General features: G+C 34.8%; 1 protein-coding gene across 2 annotated transcripts in view; it reads left to right on the forward strand.

The window, feature by feature from the left end:
• Positions 1-11,546: 11,546 nt before the first annotated feature.
• Positions 11,547-21,505, forward strand: part of LOC131047993 (BTB/POZ domain-containing protein At4g08455) — a 49,938-nt gene continuing 39,979 nt past the window's right edge. The window contains exons 1-2 of one of the 2 annotated variants that reach the window (XM_057981812.2): positions 11,547-11,811; positions 14,691-14,868. In XM_057981812.2, the coding sequence (XP_057837795.2) occupies positions 11,744-11,811; positions 14,691-14,868 (246 nt within the window). In that variant the 5' untranslated portion in view covers positions 11,547-11,743. Of the gene's footprint in view, positions 11,812-14,584; positions 14,869-21,505 lie in introns of both variants that reach the window. The other variant, XM_057981811.2, reaches the window with a different exon arrangement.

Consider the following 21,505-nt stretch of genomic DNA (forward strand, 5'->3'; position numbering starts at 1 on the left):
ATGTATAAAGGACCATCAGGTGCTCTAATGGTTTCACTAGAATCAAATGTGATGGAAGGTTCTTTAGGGATTTCTTGCTGCTCTACAAAGTTAATCACATTCAGAGTCATAGACACAAGACCATCAGATGAAAGAGAGGAATCATTAGCCTCAATTGCATTAGAGGTATGAGAAGGCAATGGATCAGTGAAAATCTGAAGATTTTGGTTAGGAGGAGCTACAAATGTGTTGCCTTTATCATTCACTCCAGAAACAGAAATAGTATTATTATCAATCAAATCCTGAATTTTACCCTTTAAAGAAAAACATTTTTCAGTATCATGACCAGGCTGACGATGAAAATGACAAAAAGCTTTGTGATCAAAATAAGGTGAAGTAATCTTTGCAGGATCAATTTGTCGTACAGGAGGAAGAGTAAGCACATTTTGTCCCAATAACTTATTCATAATATCATGCAATGATTCATTCAAAGGAGTATACTTTCTTTCTTTCCTGAAAAATTTAGAAATAGGAGGCACACCTGATGCTGCATTCACATTGTTGCTGATGATGTTTTCATTGAATTTGATGGAATCTCTGTTCGGTTTAATCTTCCCAAATGGTTGTTGACTGCTATCACCCTTATCACTCGGAGCCATAGGATGTGATTGTTCCATTTGACTCACAGTCAGTTGATAATTGTGAAGAGTGGCACACAACTGTTGGAAAGAAGTAAACTCAGAAAACAGAAGTTTGTCTCGAATATCTTTTTGTAAATTAGAAATAAAGATTCTTTGAATATCATTATCAGGCACTGGAAAAGAAATTTGAGCATACAAATGCTTATATCTACCAATAAAATCAGTTACTTTTTCTTTAACACCTTGTTTACAATGCATTAAATCAATCAAAGTAACTTTAGGACTTATATTGTTTTGAAATTGTTGAATGAAAGCATTTGCAAGTTGTTCGAAAGAAGTAATAGAATAAGAAGGCAACGAGCAATACCATTGTAGGGCTTTGTCTCTTAATGTTCTAGTGAATAGTTTTGCAAGCAACCTTTGGTCATAAGCAAAATCGGTACATATTGTTTGAAAAGTCTTAACATGTGTTAGAGGATCTCCTTTACCATTATAAAGCTCCAAATGCGGAATTTCAACATGTTTAGGGGGAATAGCTCGAACAATATCAAGAGAAAGTGGGCTCGCAACGTCAAATGTGGGCACACTAAACTTAGATTGATTCATAGAGGCAATTTGTTGCTGTAAAGAAGAGACAGTTTGTGCAAGATTGTTAATGGTCGCTTCAATCGAAGAGTTCATATTGGATGTGTTAGATTGAGATGGAAGTGTGATGTTATTGAAAGAAGGTAAAGAGTAAGGTGGTGGGACCCTATGATAGTCAACCATAGGGGATGATTGGATAGGAGGAACACTACAAGGAGGAATGGAATGGTTAAATGAATTGCCCCCTTGCGTCATGTTCATTTGTGAATATGTAATAGGAACATTCATTGAAGGAATGTACGAAGAAGTTGGGTTGAATGAAGGAAGAGGATTAATTGAAGAAGAGGGAGGATTGCCCCCATGACTAGTGATCACAGGAGGAATGTCTTGTGTTGAAGTAGTCATGATGTTTGATGTAAAGGTAGGTATACTAGCAATAGTAGTGGTCAAAGGAATAGAATGATTGACTTGTGTAGGAGGTTGTGTATAACCTAAAGATTCAGCACAACTCTTCATAGGCATCATATTCGAATCCACAATATGTGCGATACCACATAAAACATCAATTCCATTCTTATCACTTTGAAGCATGCGTTTTAGACCCTCAATTAAAGGAAGAGCTTGACTATCGGGATACTCATGAGACATCCATTGGTGAAAATCGTCAGATTGGTTATCCAATTTGGAAAGTTGTTCAACGGAAACTTCATGGGGAGCTTCTTCATCATTAGGAGGATTAGAGGAATTACCCATATCCTCGTTAAAAAGGCTACTCAAATTAGGTTCCATCTCCTCGGTAGTTAAACCTCGGAAGGACTTAATTCTACGGCTTCGTCTAACGGGAATATTGTAAGTAGGACTTGTTGTTGTAAAACTCATGCACTAGAGAGAGAGAAAAGATTTTGATCTTAGAGGTAGCAATTTTCAGTAAAACCAGCCAATCTTCCAGATTTAAGCTGTTAAATACAATCACAACAGTCTCCCGAAATTTCGGAAAAAATGTTTGGGATCGTGGCGCTCGGAGTGCAACACGGTCCTTGCAACTTTTTTCGAAATTTGCAGGGATGAAAGGTATGATGATTTTAGAGCTAATCTGAAAAAATTGAGGGATTTTACGATCTGTAGATAGGCCAAATTAAAGTTGCAATCTCAAAATTGAACCCTATCAAGATTGTCGAAAAATGCAAAATTTAAATTTTTGAAAAAGAGAGGGAAACTGAAATTTTGAATTTTATGATTTTAGAGGGAATGTAAAAAGCAATGCAAATTTTGAAAATTAAAAATTGACTCAATTTCACGCAAAATTCAATTTTGAAAGCGGAAATCAAAGTTGTTGTAATTAAGCACTTAATTTCAAAAGTCATAAATTGCAAGAATTTGAATAAAGCACTGAAATTTCGAATGAATGTAGACACACTTTTCAGATTTATGATAATAAAAACGCAATTTTGACACAAAATTTTAATTTCGACAATTTTTGAATGATTAGGAGCCTTAGACCAAGCAATCGCAAGACCAACTTTGACTGTAATTTGGAAGGTGTTATAATTGATAAAATCAGCCAAAATTCTGGATTTTAGCAGAAAAACACAGTAAGATGTCGCTCCCGAAATTTCGGAAAAAATGTCGGGGACGATGGCGCTCGGAGTGCAACACGGTCCTCGCAACTTTTTTCCAAATTTTCAGGGATGAAAGATATTGTGATTTTATTGCAGAATCCAAAGTTACAGCTGATTTGGAGATGTTTTGATTAGTGAAATTGTCGGACAAAGGTTGAATCAAGAGGGTTTCAAAAATTAGGGTTTTGACTTTTAACCACTTAATTTTCAAAATTAAAGTACAGACATGAATTGATAATTTGTAATAGAAAAGCAGATCTGAAGCAAGCATTAACAATTAAACATTTCGCAAGTTCAATGTTCAAAAAGAAAATTTAGGGTTTTTATGCAATCACCTCTAAAATTTTGCAAAAGATCAAACATGGAAATGTAATCAACTTTTCAGATCTAAGCATGAAAAATCAGAAAGGATGTTCACGTCGGGTTCACCAAAATGTAAAGCGGAAAATCGCGGTCGAACCCTAGTTGTTCTCCCCTCTTCTGACTCCGAGGAGAGAGAAGGGAGGTTCGCTAGGATTCGATGGGTTTTCACTTATAGGGAAGACTTTACATTCAAAAGAGGGGTTGAAACTCATAAGATTCAATCCCACACAATGTAAGATTGGATGCTAAATGAATTTCAAGGGTTAGGAAAGCAAGGCTACCCTCTTTTGTAAAGAATGTGCATAGAATAATTAAGCTAAGCATGCATAGAAAGTCACAAAGATTCGCTTATAAACTGAGTTTAGGTTATAGGATGAAGCTGCGGACCTGGAATTAGCAGTAAAATGTCGATACGGCGCTGTCCTGCAAATTTGAGCAAAAGTTGTTGGGACGATGGCGCCCGGCGCCACGGTCCTCCGAAAAATCCGTCAAACGAAGGGGGATCGGTTCGTCTCTGCACAAGGATTCCAGATCTTCAATCTCAGCCGCGTACCTGCAACCTACACACAGAAAAGCAAAGACGATTGGGGGGTTAGGGATTAGGGGTTTGCCTTTAGGTCAAACCCCGGTTTTGGAATTAACCAAGAAATGAGCAAGTGCTGTAAATGTAAATGACTGTAATGTAAAACAAGTACTAATACCTTGTTCTAAGGATGTTTGTATCCTTATGTGCAAAGGTTTAGATGTTGTATGTTGTAGTATGTAGCATGTTGTATGTAGCATGTAGTAAGTGATCTCCTCTTCAATGGTTGAATCCTTGTCTTGAATGCAACACTTAGCCTTGAATGGAGACTTGAAATGATCAATTGCTTGAAGGAATGCTTGAATGCTTGAATGCTTGAATGCTTGAGTATAATTTCCATGCCTTTTCCATCATATCGAATGAAAGAGGAAAATGTAGTTTATATACTTGTCATTTAGGGCTGATAGACTGATTTTCCCGACCTTAGGCCGACCAAGGAAGTATATTTCCAAATTGCAATCAAAAAGACCCGATATCACTTAGGAGACCGAGCCCAAAATAGGACCCAGGGACCAGGGCGCTGGGCGCTCTGGTTCCACCTCCGGGACAGCGGGGTGCAAGGAGGTTCAGGCCAATGGTGCTTGAAAAATGCAGTTTTTGGTGTTGTGAGCAAGTTTTGGGGTCTCCATTCAGGTTGCGTGTTGCGTCGCCATCGTGAAGACCGAAATGCAGTCGAAATTGCAAGTGTCGCAATTTTAGGACGCTACACAAGTATCCCTAGTATCCATGAGCATGCACCAATCAATCCATGACAAATTCAAATATAACCCTACAAAATCATGAAGCTCCAAGCAAATGATTAATACTCAAAACCAAAGAGAACCAATAACAACACTATTAAAGTTCTAATTATATAATCAAGAATGTATCATCAAATCATGATCTATCATCTCCTCCTAGGAGATCACATGCACCAATGCACATATCTTGGTCTCAAGAGAACATGTATCATGTCAAAATTCTAACTAATTTATAGGAATCAAGGCATGATATGAAACACCTCTAAACTAAGGATCATCTATCAAAACTGACAAAGCATAAATCTAACACCTACTCAAGAATATGTCATGGAAACCCAAGATGTCAACATCTTATTTAGATAATGTTCATGAAGGTTAAGAATGTTTTGTCAATAGAAGAAAAGATGTCATTAAACTCTCACTGTAATTTGTAGGTAGAAACCAAAAGCCCCTTATGACACAAACAACCATTGTAAGATACCATCCATCTTCTAATCAAATATTATCTATAGCTCACTACACGCTACAACAATATTAGCTTACAACCAAAATATTGAAATAAAGAAGATATATCACATTATGTAACTACATAAATCTCCCACAAAAAGTGATATCGAGTTATACAAGGCATCATAACCAATATTATTGCAAAAACTATACTAAAAGTGAATACATCTTCGTATGTACTATAAACTATTGTTATAGATTCAAATTAACAACTATACTAGGTACTTAAAAAAAATACTTTTCTCATTGCAATAAATATACCAATGTAATAATGGTGACCAAGAATATGGCCTTTTGAATAGAATCCACATTAATAACATGCAAAATAGAGATAACATGTTTGATTTCCAAGCTCAAACACTAAGATCAATGCTAGACTTGATTTACTTAGCAAACCTACATAAAAGTAACTATGAATCAATAAGAACTTGCCAAGTATTCCTATAAATATGAAATTATTTCCATATAGAAAACAAAGGGTCTTAACACAATATTTTCACAAATCTACAAACTATAGATTTCGATTTACATGTAAAACCTGCAAAGCCATCTCTATAGATTTGAATCCACTTAAACATCCAAATATTTACATCATGAAATATGTCATCTAAATTAATGGAAATGCTATATATCTACAAACCCACGACTTTTAGAAATATAAATATTAGAAAACCTACTGATTTGTTCAAGATCATTCGGTTCATAGAATAAGTAGCTTCATAGTTCACAAGAAAAAGGATAAAATAGGTTGTCTAAAAGCTTACAAAATATAAATAATATCAATTCCACAATCTAGATGCAACCAATGGCTAGTCATTTGATTCATGTGACCATGGGTTGAAACCACGAACCCAATGTAAGCACTCCATACTATAGTCAAAATAGTAGGTGTTTTTACATGTGACTAGGGGGCTAAAACTACATGACCAACATGCAAACCTTTTTACTACATGTGACCACTAGCAAAAACAATACAACCACCATACAAGAGGAGAGTCATATATTGTCAAATAGGATCTCTAAATCACCACCATGTAAGAAGTAAACATGTGAACAACTCCTATAGGAACACCCATGAGATTCAAACACTCACCATAGATCCCATTGATAATATCCATTTGAAATTTTAAATTTATGGTTTCCATTTTCAAAAATATACAAAACAATGTTAACAAATAAAACATCTACTACCATCCACAAGCCTCTAACAATTTACAATTTCCTCTAATAGATGCCCAAAAACATCTTAGAAAACAAAATGTAAAAATACCCAAAACTAAATTACCATGAATCCTTCACATGCAAGTTCATGCAAGTACATGTGAATCACATACATGCACATGCAAATATATGCAAACCATTGAAAATCCCTTAATATTTGATACCAAATGTCTAGAAATAGTTGTAATTTTGTAGTCTATAATCCAATAGTAACATTAATGAGATTCAAGGCTTAGACCATCACAAAATGGAAAACTATTATTGTATATAGATCTGAAAATTAAGTTTCCTTAATACAAAAACCCTTGGGATATCCATATTTTTTATCATGTGAAAAACAACCACTTTAACATGCCTAACAAACCTATCTTAGATTTGAACATAAAACATCAATGAAATGAACATTTCTTCATCATAATATAGTAACAATATAGAATGACACAAATCAGTAACACAAGAAGAATATCTTGCAGCATAGGATTTATGTGGAGAAACCCTTGTGGGAAAAATCTCTACCAAGAAAAAAGGCCAAGCATGTATTACCTTCAAATGTATGATAATATAATACATTCACTTCTATCACTCTAGTGTTGTTAAACTGATAATGTTTCATTACCTAACAAACCTAAAAAACATATTCATTCTACTAATCCAAGGCATCAATTTATTAAAGAGATGGCGTGAGAAAACCACTATAGAATGTCAAAACAAGAGGTGAATACTACCTCCAAATCTATATGCCCCCATCAGTGGATATATTGTCAACAGTAAAAAATAATAAATCTTCACATACCCTACACAAGGGCACCCAAACCAAAACCAATAAATATATGGTCAAACCTAAGTGCTCCATCACTCATTAACACATTTGATGGCAGAACGGACACAACATGCAAACCTAGGCACCCAACTCTGGGAGAAATATAAATGATGTATGTTAACATCCACAAACATACATGTCCACCTATACTCCACTCCCAAAGTGGTCGCCCAAATGAAATATTCTTTCGTTGTTCTTTATATTTGTCATCAATATGTGTCCTCTTGTATGGAATGCAATTACAATTTATCATAGGAAATAAATATTAAGTATTTTGACAAATGTGAAGACACATAAGACTGACTTAGGAATACAAGGTTAATGTAACGTATCCTATAATATTTCTCTACCCTCAGGAGTTAGTTGGCATTATTGATATTCCTTTTTATCTTACAAGATGTTTAACAAATGGGAGAATATTATAAAAGGTTTCTCAACCTTGCATGGTAATGTTAAAAAAAGTAAAATGCAGAATTTGGGCTATAAATGTTGTTTATGGCTTTGCAAATCATTGAAATGGACTTTAATTAATAAAAATAAGTTAAAGTGATATGGGTATCTCTAAAATATTTAATTTGAAAAGGGCTTAATCAACTTATGAAATCAAAGGTTATAGCCTCTATAAAAACTTAAGTTGTCCTCACCCAACCATGACTTGATTCTATCCCTCTTAAGCATTAATCAAATAAGACTAATTATTTAATTGAACTTTTCAATCATCCTCCAATCATTTATTTATTTAATTTATCATTTATCCCTCTCTATAGTTAACCCTTACTTAAATGCATCTAGCTATTTAGATTTGTTTTTGAGTTGTTTGGAATAGTTGTGGTGAAGCTTTTAAGACATATATTTTCCAAGTGATTGCCCCTATGATGCCCTTGCTCCCATTTTGTTTTAGCAAACTTCTACGTTAAATTTTATGAGTATTTTGAGGCTCGATTATGTGGTTTATGAATGATGATATGTCTAAACCTTCAAGGAAGACATGTAGCCTTTTTTGATGAGCATTTTGATGGTGATTTGTAGGTGTATCAGACCTAAGACAACAAGTAGACTTTCTTTCTTAAAGGTATTTCATGCTTAGACTATGTTGTTAAGTGTTTACTTGTAAAAATTGCATTTCAAATTTAAATGACATGGAATTTAGATTTTATGAACAACACTATATATAGTTTATGTATTTTAGTTTAGATGATGCTTAAATTGGTTTCCATAAATGTATGTTTTGTTTGAATGTTTGGAAAATAATCAAATTAGATTATTTCTTTCATTTCATTTGTAATGGCAAACATTGCATGTTAAAAATATAGATTAGCAAAGACAAAAAAATAAAGGCCAAATGCTACAATGGTATCATAGCAGGTCATTCCTATCGACCTATGTTATTCTTCAATATTGAGACAATTTCTTTTGACGAGTGAAAATGAACAAAGGTGTCTTAATAGATAGTAAAGGAGACCTCATTGGCAATCCCCACAGGTTCCAAAAGGAGAGACTATATTAGGTATCCTTGGATACATTGGGACCATCCCAAATATTCTGAAAGCACTATAGGGAACATGGTTGAAACAAAAAAAAGGGTGAGCTAGTTATATTAGCCCCAACTCAAGAATTGAGAGAAAATTTTATACGATGGATGTGATGTCATAAATTTTTGGCAAATTTGGACAATCACATCAAATTTATGAGCTTGTTTTGGTAGGAGTTGTTTAGGCTATGTGACATAGAGTTGACTCCTAGCACTAGTTACTACTTGTAAAGGTTTTCAACCTCCGAAGCGTAGGATCACAACTGCAAGCTACTTCCACAAGAAGAGAGAAAGATATATTTCACCAAGAAATGAATTTTATTGACATGAGATACCTACAAATGTACAATGAACTTGCTTATACATTTATCTTAGGTGTCCTTCTAGGTAGACGTATTTTGGCATAGTATTTATCCCAGTCAGGTAACCCTTTTTATAGGTCACTTGCAATATTTAGCGGGGGTTTGATTTTAAAATGCAAATCACCCTTCTCGAGGGGTTGTACACATCCTCTTTTGGCATGTGGGTCTTGAAGGGGTTCAAATATATTGTTTAGAAGGTCTGATATTTCAATTTGAGCACTTGGCTATGTAGATTGGGTTTTGTGTGGTTTGGAATAGATTTGGTGAAGCTTTGAAGACTAATGATTTTATTAAGAAATCACCCTTGTGATTCTCTTGCTCTTAGTTTGCTATAGGAGACTTCTAAGTTACATATTCCGAGTATTTTGAGGCTTGGTTTTGTGGTTTATGAATGGTGATATGTCTAAAATTTCATGGAAGGCATGTAGCTTCTTTGTATGAGCAAATTGATGGTGGTTTGTAGGTGTATTAGACCTCAGATAGAAAGTAGACTTACTTTCCTAAAGGTATTTCATGCTTAGACTATCGTGTCAAGTGTTTAATTGTTTATAAATTTCAAATTTGAATCACCAAGAACTCAGATTTAATGAACAATAGTTCATATAGTTCATGTATTTTAGCTTTAAACAAATGTTCTTTACTAAGCAATCTCAATACCCACTTTTTTTCTTTTATTTATTTTTATATGAAAATATCTTCTATGTGGATTGTCAATTTGAACATAAACTCAATTTTAGCGGGCACTCTTCAAAACCCAAAAAACTTTTGCTTTTTGGTTTTTAAATGAGAATATCTTTTACCTATACATTTAATGGGTCAATATTTAAACTCCCCTTTTAACCCCAAATGAAGGTATTACAATGGTCCATTCAATCCAAATGTTTGTTTAAGTAGGCAATCCATTAAACCTGTTAAAAAAAAAATCTTGTGGAAAATCTTGTTTTATGTTGAAAATTGTAGGAATAGGGCAAAATTTTCATAATAGGTATCCTTTAGCTTCTAGATTGCTCTAGTTAGGCAAGAGTGCTTTGTAAGTTATGTGGTTGAATTTTCATGTGTAGAACAACCTTTTAGTTGCAAATCTTTTCTTTAAATCCAAACAATTCAATTGAGCAAAATCCTCATCTAGGTTTCAGCTTGGCAAGATTTTTTGGATTTGACTATGCAATTGTTTTTGGGTCATACTTCATGATCCATCGCTAGGATTAGATAGCCAGAGATGAGAAATGATCCTAATCTAGGTTGTCCTTTTTTAAGGAAAATGTTTTAGTGAGTAAGGAATAATCTTTTGTTTTACACAATTTTTCTTTTCTTTTTGACTTGGTGAATCTTGGGTGAAAATATTGTGGCTCGCCTTTAATAATTGTAAACTTAAGTCATGCATGAATGTACTCCATATTTTTTGCAATTCAATTTCACTCCATGCTTCATGGAGGTTATGTGCTACACCCACTACACTGGGGGATTTGAATTTAGGTATGACCCTCTTCTAAGGGCCTCTAATTATTGTTACACTTACACCATAATCTTTGGAGTCTGTCTGTTGTTTTAATTTTCCTAGAACATGAGGATTGATGGCTGAGAGTTGTTGCTTTGAATGTTTGAAAAACAATCAAATGAGGTTGTTGCTTGAATTTTCTTTATAATGCCAAACACTGCATGTTAAAACTCTACTTTAGAAAAGACACAAAATATCTGCACACTACATTCATTCACTTTGAAATCATCAAGGATAACCTAGAACATTTATTTTTAATTAAAAAATAATCTAGTAGCATAATTATAATATTATATCAATATCACATCATCTTAGGTCCATTACATGCTTGCTTGCATTAATTAGTTCAATTAGAGGTTTGTCTAAATGAACCTTAGACTACAATTTAATAGAGCCCCTAAAGGTGTTTACAAATATTGTCATTCCTTAAGAATATTGAGATATCAAAAGATTGAGTGAGCTAATTCCAATAATCCATCTTTTGCCAAATTAATTCTTGAAATCATAATTCAAATATGTACATCACATTTAAGTCCATACTTCCATAAATCAAATCTATAAATACTTAAAAAAATTAAAACATATCACAATCAATATGCAAATATTTAATTTAATTTAATTTTTTTAGTCTAGAGGTATCCATGTGATCTATTCCAACACCCAACTTGCTTAGTTTGGTCTTACATACTGTAAAGTTGAGACTAGGAAGGGGGCAAGCTGAGGTGAGTCTAGTCCTCTAGGGATGTACACAATTGCCCGCAAGCCACACAATTAATATGTAAATATTGAAGTACCCATCTTAATTAATCTTAAAATTCCAAGCGACTCTTACACATCATTTACTATTCTTCAAAATTCAACAAAATATCATAATTAAATTTATTTAACTTTGAATAATTTCAATTTGAAGTCTTTAACTCCTTTGTTTCTAAAAGAAAAATAAAAAATCCCAAACTCCTTTATCTATGCTAGCATTTGCTAGAATTATTTGATTTTCAATGTGAGGCGTTCTTCCCCTTAACAAACATTTAAAAAAACGTCGGATTTAATCAAACGTTGAGGTTTTCACCCCTCCAGCCTCACATATTCGATGTATTTTTATCTAATAACGATTTAACACGTATAGCATTTGGGACCGGACTCACTTTGCTCATGTAGCATTCGCGAACAGAAAACAATCAGTACGATTTACCATTCACATTTTAATTCGGAAGGAGTTACAGTATATCGCAAAAGGTTACTGGCTCTCTCTTGGATCACATTTCTCGGGTATGCAGAAAACAACAACAGTCTCATGCACTTCTCCTGTGTGCAAACCAGACCCATTCATCTGGTTTTTACAAGGCTATTTTTTCACCTGAGGTAGGCTTAATGCATTTAATTCATATTCCACAGTATTTGGGTTTTATTATTCATGTCAACTGGCATTCATGCCCACATCTCAATAACAAACAAGGTTATTTAATGAAAATCATGTATCAGGTCTATGTATGGGTATTCTGCGTATAAATTATATACATATTCAATTGACAACATCATGCCCTATAACTTACTATTAAAACTACTCTTTTCAAGGCAATCATCGAAACCTAACCTTTAAAATTTTTTAAAAAGGGAAATATCTACTAAGACGGCTATCATTTAATCAGAAACTGCGTTTTATTGGTTAATCTGCGTTTTTTTAAACTCAAAATTATATAACACAGATATCCTTTAAACAAATGTTCTTTACTGAGCATTCTCAATACCCGCTTTTTTTCTTTTGTTTATTTTATATGAAAATATCTTCTATGGGGACTGTCAATTTGAACGTTAACTCAATTTTAGTGGGCACTCTTCAAAACCCACAAAAATTTTGCTTTTTGATTTTTAAATGAGAATATCTTTTACCACTACTAGACATTTAATGGTGAACTGTGAATTATTGGGTCAATCTTTAAACCGCTTTTTTAACCCCAAATGAAGGTATTACAACTGTCCAGTCAATCCAAATGTGTGTTTAAGTGGGCAATCCATTAAATCCGTTGAAAACAAAAAGGAAAATCTTGTTTTGTTTTGAAAACTGTAGGAATAGGGCAGAATTTCCATAATAGGTATCCTTTAGCTTCTAGATTGCTCTAGTTAGGCAAGAATGCTTTGTAAGTTATGGTGTTAAAATTTTCAAGTGCAGAACAGCCTTTTAGTTGCAAATCTTTCATTTGAATCCAAATGATTCAATTAAGCAGAATCCTCATCTAGGTTTCAGCTTGGCAAGATTTCTGGATTTGACTACGTATTTTTTTTTTTGGTCAGACTTCATGATCCATCGCTAGGATGAGATAGCCAGAGATGAGAAATGATTCAAATCTAGGTTATCCTTTTTTAAGAAAAATGTTTCAGTAAGCAAGGAATGCCCTTTTTATGTTACATCTTTTTTCTTTTTCTTTTTGACCTGGCAAATCTCGGGTGAAAATTTTGTGGCTTGCCTTTAACATGGTGTTTGGTATGCTTGGATCGCTCTTAATAATTGTAAACTTAGGTCACGCATGAATGTGCTCCATATTTTTTGCAATTCAATTTCACTCCATGCTTTATGGTACACCAAAATCTTTGGAGTTTGTCTGTTACTTTTTGTTGTTTGTTTAATTGGGATCGCTGGAGTAATTAGTTTTGTTTTAATTTTCCTAGAATGTGAGGATTGATGACTGAGAGTTGTTGCGGTTTGTTGTGTTCGGAGTTGTTGTTGTCATTTGCATGGGCAGTATACCTTTGAGGCAAAGTCTTCATGTGGGTTGTTCTTGTGTTCTGTAAAAAATGTTTCATCTGGGACAGAGTCTTTAGGTTGGCCATTGTGATATGGGATAGTCCATGTGAAGGTGGGGCATCAAACGTAGTCTGGAAAGCACTGCAGTTGGTTTAACCTTTCTCATTTGTGTTTAAAAGCACCACTGGAGTTTTTCCTTTTACGTCCAGCATAATTGCTTTTTCACAAATGTATGAACAGTCCTTTCCTTCCTAGAAAAATGAACATCTAAGCATCTTTTCTCCTTGCAAATACACCAAATGGATGATGTTGAAACGGAGGTATTTCTTTTGTTCATTTTCATATCAGCTGCTGGACCATGTTGGTGTACCCCCAGCGTGTGTCACGTTCACAACAATTGTGGATTATGTTAGTAACTTTGCATCTAAATTTCCAATTCTATTTTTGTAACGCAACTTTGCATCAAAATTTCCAATTCTATTTTTTTAACTTTGAAGCACACATATTTGAAAAGTGTATATGTTGTCAAATACATGAATCTGCTCATGCTTGCTCCCTATTCACTGCCACACGGACACTTCACCTAGCTTTTTTTTTCCACTACACAGATATTTCTGAGCAGTCATTATAGAAGGTTCAGTTTGGCCTGTTATCTTTCTGGCATCATTGCTGAAAAATAGCATGTATGTTTCAACAAGGTTATAAGACATCAAAAGCCAAAGATTCCCATGCTAGCACCATTCATTTGCACCTATTATCTACTCTCAGATTCAATCCTTGCTTGAGTTGGTCAATCTCTGCATCAGATACTTACAAGCTACTTTCACCTCTACCCTCTTAGCCCAGGCCATTAGCTCGACAGTTTCACGATGTTTGACAAGGATGCTGGTACTTCTTATGCTCCTGATTTTGATGCAGACTAGAGTTATGTTCTCCACGGGGCAACATTCCTTGGCTCTTTGGGTGGCTCTTTTTGAGACATGGAACCTTCCTTTTACAGGATTGTTTTATATTATATGATCTTGTATGCAATGTGCTTCCTAGTTTAGGTTATATATTCTTTAGATGCTTTTTGTTGTTGTTGTTGGAGACTTGGAGTCTCTTTTGCACTCCTGATATGCTATTGTCACATGCTGTACGTTTAATTGCCATTAACCTTTAAAAATATGATATTTTTCAGTCTATGAGATTGTAATAGTAAAGCTTCTGGTAGTAAACCGTGTAGAAGTTTTTTGAAATGACATTTCAGATCACACTCAGCAAATCGTCATCAGGAGGGAGATGGTCATTGATAAAGATTGATATAATTTCTTTCTTTATTAACTTTTTAGAAACTTTTAGCTCCTTTTGTAGGTTTGTCTGATAAAGTTGCTTTTATATCATCTTATTCAGTTACAATGGCAAGGGAATACGGTGAACAGTGGAGAGAGAGTATGCTGAGAATGTCATGCCTTTCTTGCAAAGACGAATATAATATGGATTCTGTGGGAACCTGCAGAGAATGCTATGAAGAGGCAAGTGAAACTGAGGAAGAGCTCAAGAAAGAGATTGAAGAGTTGAAAGCACGGATTGCTTTCCTAAAAACATGGGCACCTGAGACAATGCTTGATCAATATACTGACATTGTTTTTGAAGTTGGAGATGGTTCTAAGATAAAAGCTCACAGAATTGTCCTGGTAATTCTGTCTATTCCTTCTCCTAAAGAATTCACTTAAAAGGAAAAATAATTAGTCAGAAAGAAGCTAGATTATGTATGAACTTTATTTTTACAAGAGATATATTTGTATTGATACAAGTACTGTTATACAATACTAATACAAGTTGGATGATAGGTGAAAAAAAGAAGTCCATGTCACCCCCACCATGAATGTCAATTGTCCCATTCCAGTAGCCTTTTGTGATGGTGTATTCTTAGCAATTTATGAAATAATCTGTTTTATGGGTTCAGTATTATGTGATTGTGAAGTCTTGCAATCATGTATTAGCATGGCAACAGTTTAGACCTGCAGAATTTATTCTTGTAACCTACAATGATGAGTCTATTAGCAGATATTATCAAATAAAATACAACTTACCATAATGATCCATTCAATCATTTGAACAAGACTATTAACAACTTCACTAAAAATTTTAAAAATTGGATCTACTGAATTTAGAGAAACAGGATACCATCTGAGAGCTTACCAATGTTTGTTGTGAAATCTCTGGTTGGGGATATGCATTTTATTTTTCTTAGAATTCTACAAAACAGTAATGCACAAGAATTTGTTTTTCATTAACATAGTACGAGATTAACAAGTGCCACGCTTGTACTTCTACATTCAACTTGTTTCTCATGCTCAATTAGGTGTTTGAGATAGTGGATTAATTGTAAAAATAAAAAATACACAGTAAAGAAATCAAACACATTAGCAAAACAGAGATATAAGAAGTAGTTACCCTGGAGAAACCTAATATGGGAAAACTTTAAAGAGTGAAGCATTACTTCCTTATTTCTACTACTCTTTTTTTGTAGTTTTACTGCCTTATTGAGATCTTCAAGGACACAAACATTATTCATAGCAATTTAACACTTGCAAATGCTCTCTGCAATCTACCGTGGATGACTTGTTTTCTTGGCCAACATGACTACCCTCCTTCATCTTGGCTTTGTTGTTTTCAGTGTTCACAATTCACTCTTTACCATGTTTTTGATGTCTCATGATTTTTTTTGCATACAATGCCTTAATTAGACATTCAATTGCCTTATCTAACTTGAAGTCTTTGGCAAACTTACAACATGCTTTAGTCTCAAACAAGAATCCCAAGAGTCTGGAATATGAAGATAAAAAGTTTCCTAATTGCTTCCACTTCCTGTATGTTTCATTGGGACAAAACTACCACTTTACACAAACACAAAATTGCCATTTACAGAACTATCAGTTGTGAAAGCATTGACAAAAGCAAAACTACCTCTTAGCTGTTTCACAATTCCTTCAACTTGCGGAGGTCATAACTTGTGCTCACAGAATTGAAATCAAGTTCTTTTTCTTTAAAGTGCATAACTTTTTGAGAGGAATCCAAATTGTAATGATATTCCACTTTAGATATTTGATATTTCCCTTACGGTGTTTTTTCCCCTGAAACAAACTTGCCTTTGTCTCTTTAGCATGTTGTAAAAACTTCTGATATTCAATAATAGTTAACTCATTTCAGTGACTTTGAAATCAAGTACCATTTTTTCGGATATGTAATAATATTCCACTTTGGATATCTCTCTTATGCTGTTGTATCCAGACTTGAACTCAAGTGCATGTTTTTGAAGTGCATATTTTTCAAGAGGGATCGGATAATATAATATTATTCCACTTTGGATATCTCACTTATGCTGGTTTTTCCCCCAAAACAAACTCACATTTATGAGGTCTTATAATGTTGTAAACACTCCCATTAGCTGATTTCCTCAATTGACTTTGATGATTTTCATGATCCAATTTTGGATTACATATCATTAACTTGAAGGCTTTGGATCCGACAAAAGCTCTAGAAAGAAAAGGTAACAATTCATTTTCTATCATCTCAAGTGGGATCTTTGTTCTTCATCATCTTTCTTGGACTGTTAATGTTTCCCTTCGAGATTGCAGTTCCAACCAGTACTTTGCAAAACAAGATTGGTTTAGCCCTTGACTCCTTCATATACTTGCCATCTGATCCTTTTGCACTCTTGGGTGACTTTGTGCTCTTGGCAACTCGCTTGGAATGCCCATGTTTTTTCTCTTGGAGATTGATGGCCCATCTTGTACTTTTTAAAACCAAAATTTTCTCACAGCCCTTGACTCCTTTAGATACCTGCCAATGATCTTCTTGCACTCTCGGGTGCCATGTTCCTTAGCTTGTCTTGCTCTTTTTGCACTCTTTGTGCTTTTGCTTTTGTGTTCTTGGTTCTTCCTCTTAGCTTCTTTTGTTGCAATATAAATGCTTATTGGCTAGGGTGATGCTCTCTTGTGGAGATGCTTGCCACAATAACCTCCTTGTTGTTCACATTCTTTGAAAAAGTGAAGGAAACATTCACATTATTTAAGTGGTTTACAATAAATCACCACTTCTACAAAATCTCCCCTGTTGTGGGTCTTGCAGTTCAATGTTTACATCAACAACAAATGCAGCATATATGGAATGAAACTATGGTTCCTTCTACAAAGTTACTGCTATCATGCAACTCTCAAAGTTTGCATCAACAACTAATGCAACATACAGGGAATGAAACAAAATCAACGAAGGAACATGGCTTCACATCCAACAAATCAGCAGTCTTTTTGTGGAGTGCTATTTGCTGTGAGTGCTCTTCTCACCTTCATATTGGTGACCCATTGTTATGCAACTTAATCTTCACCATGGGAAATTTTAGTCCCACAAACTTAATTCTAGATACTCACCAATGTGCTTTTACAACTGTTATACTAAGTAAGTTTGGAAAAACCTGCAGCAACCTTATGCCCTGTGCATATAACAATTCAGCGATGCAGCTACATTTCGCTAAAGCTGTTTACAACTTTTTATGTGCATACCAAAGGCATCACAAACTCTCTGCAGCATCTATAATTTTGAAATTAGGCCTATACCTGTATGCTATAATGTAATATCCCTAAATAGAGATACTATAAAAATAAACCAATCTCTTTCCCAATTAACAATATCAATGGCACTTGCAGATAAGAATGTAAGATGTGCAGTTTTAAATGTTGCTTGTTTGATATATTTATCAGATTACACAATAAAGAGTCCCAAGCAGGTATAACGATCATTAATTCTGGAAATGATAATGATGTTGATTTTAAGTAACCAGATTAGCAATGTAGAATGAAAATCAGAATGCTAAGTAAATTATGCACATAACACACATGTACCCTGGGAAAACCTCCCTCTTGGAGGAAAAGCCCAGCAACCAAATTATCTAGATTAGGCTATAATTTAACAGAGTTTACAATGAGCTTTACATAAAGCTGTCAGTAAATATGCATAGAATCCTAGGACAGATAGAAACTATGAACTTATCTGCAATACAACTGTTGCTGTGTCAAGGAGGAAGGCAGATTGAGACTGCTGTCTACAAGGTTGATCTGCTGACCCTTAGATGATGTTCGCTGCCTTCTACAGATCAGTTCGCAGACCTGCAAGAGAGTTCACTGTGTCTTGACAAGGTTGCTGCCCTCTAAATGCAGTTCGCTAACCTCTGATTATACATCGCTGATCACCAAAGTAGTTCGTTCATGGGATAGGTTTGCTGAGCGATGATGTGATAATGAAAATGAATTATTTCATCTTGAAGTGCACATATATATACCTTTCTCACAAGGTCGGCTTGTAGTAAATATATAATTTATTAATTACCTTTTCCCTTAACACATTTCACTTTAAGTGAGAGGCATATTATGATGTGTGAGATATAGGGTCGGCCCTATAGGAGAGTGGCGTGTGAGAAGGGCCCAGCCTTAAAGGGTACACGTTACCCTTTCAAGGTAAAAGGGCCGAGCTCTTAAGGGCGGATTCCAATGTTGCCTGGGCAATTGGAATCCGCTCCTTAAATTAATTGAGACTAACAAATTCAACTTTAATTTCCTACCTAGTTATAAAAACCAACAAATGACCATACAAATACTACAGAGAACCAGATTAAAGCCTAACCTCTTTGCAGATTAAAGCCTAACCTCTTTGCAGTCAAAATTGCTTGCTCTTAAATATTATTGCCATCAGCAGATTGTATGATACATTCAGATATTAATGCTTAGCCTTTTAAGGTGCTAGCATTAATCTCAATTTAGTGCAGACTCACACAAGTGTATTCTGTCAAAAGAACTATTGGACCCAAAGTGTTTCAGGACCCAACTCACACCAGGCACAGAAGAACCGCACTTTAATACTTTCCTTAATGAATTGAAATCCTCTTAGAAATGAACAAGCTCGATGAAGACAAAACTCTAGGCCCGACCTGAACTGTTCCTCTGATCCCTTTTGCTGGCACAATCTCTTCTCTGGCTATTTCAAACACAGGCGCAGCATGCTGAATCACCTTTATTCACCTGAGAATGTTTTTACGGCTTGTGGAGTACCTGTTTGTTGTGTTAAGCTGAGAGTTCACGGTGATTTTATACACTGATTTGACCAAAGTATCAATCAGCTCCACATACAAAATTATTTCACCCAACCTTAATCTTCAACTGTCGATCATTAGAAATAGAGGGGGCATTTGATAGAATATTAGAAAGGAGCCGTCTATTATTAAAACAACGACTTATTCAATATCAGTCACACCCTTATTATTCTGCAAATGATTTGCAAGCAACTTATAATATTAATTCATCAATATTGGAAGAACGGCAAATATCAATAACTTCACATTAATTGCAACTTTATATATCGGCAAATGTAACTTTATTTTTCCTCAAGCCATAACTTGGGAGAGAACCAATGAAGATCCCAATCCCGGTATTATGGCAGACCTCAACAAGGTAATATTAATATTCAGAATAAATATTACTTGTTTCCCAAACCACACAGATATAAAATACCTCAAATTGGCAAGTATCTTATACCCTTTTTACTGCAAACTGCAAATTTGTCTCCAATGGAGACTTTACAAATTTGTGTTGCACTGGTCTTCAATCCTTCCTTGGAATGCTCTCTCAACTTTTAGTGACTCTTTTTACTTATATTGTCATGTGCTAGAAGTGGTAAAGAAATCTTGCATGATTTGCATGTCAACATGAACATATTAGAATGTGGGAAATGATGTAATCTTTTGATGCAGTGGGCTATTCATACTTGTGGTTCTCAAAGAGTAGATGGCTGATTTGTAATCACCCTTCATGGATTAAACTCCTCCCTACAAATGGAGTTAGTTTCTTAGTTCTCTTTGATAATATGATGAAACTATAAGGATCAGGTCAACTACTGAGAGTGGGGGGGGTGAATTAGTAGATAGAAAATAAACTAAACTTTCACCAAACAAACTTTCAACTCAAAATCAAATCACTAAACTTAACCGGTTTAGTCGCTGAATCAAAAACTGCAACTGCACTGTCAAACTTTACCTGTTGATCAAAACATCAATGATACAATGCAACGGATTTGATACTCAAATACCATTTAACCAAAACATTAAACCACTTCACTTAATACCAATAATAACTTATTTCAGATTTTTTCGGGTCATCTAAATATATCTAAGTTGATTTACCAGTCATTCATATCAACCATTTAAAAAACACATCCACAAAATCATTCACCACTTGACACAATGATTTTTCACTTGGAAACCCAAATGGGAAAAACCACGGTGGGAATGAATACCCACAAGTATTCAGAAGTCTTCTGAAGTTCGCCTTGTTAGGAGCCAAGCCTTGTTAGAAGCTTTTACAATAATGTCCTGTTAAGAACAGATCCGTTTAAGAACCACTTGGTTAAGGGATTGACTACAATACCCTGTTAAAGGTAACCTCGGAGGAGGATTTCAAATCCAAGCTAATGGATCACCTTGTTAGAGGATTTCAACAACACCAAGCCTGTTAAAGCTTACCCGGTTAGGGGATTTAATTGCTGTAATGATTAGAGAACAATAGGTTCTTTGCTGATCTGGAAATAACACTACCTTGCTTAATCAGATCCTTTATCGCTCCTATCTGCCTTCACAACATTTTGCAGACACACTTTCTGGTTTGGCAACAATCACACTTAACCAAATTTGCCAACACAATTACGAAACAACTCGTCAACCTTATAAGCGAATACAATAGGTGGGTAACACAACACAAAACCTACAGATCTCATAGAGATTACAAACATGTCAATTCAATCTTGACCGTTAGATTAAATAGTAATCAACTACACATTGTTCTAGACAACTTCAACCGCTCCTGGATCACCGCACATTGGATCCTGTAGCTCATCACGCGTTTTTCACTTCATGCTATGCATTTGATCTTTTCCAAGATAAACAGTTATCTCTATGCACCAAATCCACTTTGAAACTCATCACCCGCAACATGCATATGTGGCATCTTCATCTCCGATCAGCATTCGGTTATAGATCATCACAACCGATTCTCCAAACTTCATTGGTTAGGGTCTGCTTCTCAATGTGTTAGGGTTACCGGTTGAGCTCTGCTTCAATAATAATACCGGTTTACTTCACTGCTTCACTACCGGTTGCTTTACTGCATCATTACCGGTTAGAATACATCTTCAATATCGGTTTCAATACATCTTCAATACCGGTTACTATTGACATCAATGACAACACTATACTTCATCAATGCAATCTTCATGCAATGCCAA

This window comes from Cryptomeria japonica, chromosome 10, assembly GCF_030272615.1.
Source record: "Cryptomeria japonica chromosome 10, Sugi_1.0, whole genome shotgun sequence".
NCBI lineage: Eukaryota > Viridiplantae > Streptophyta > Pinopsida > Cupressales > Cupressaceae > Cryptomeria > Cryptomeria japonica.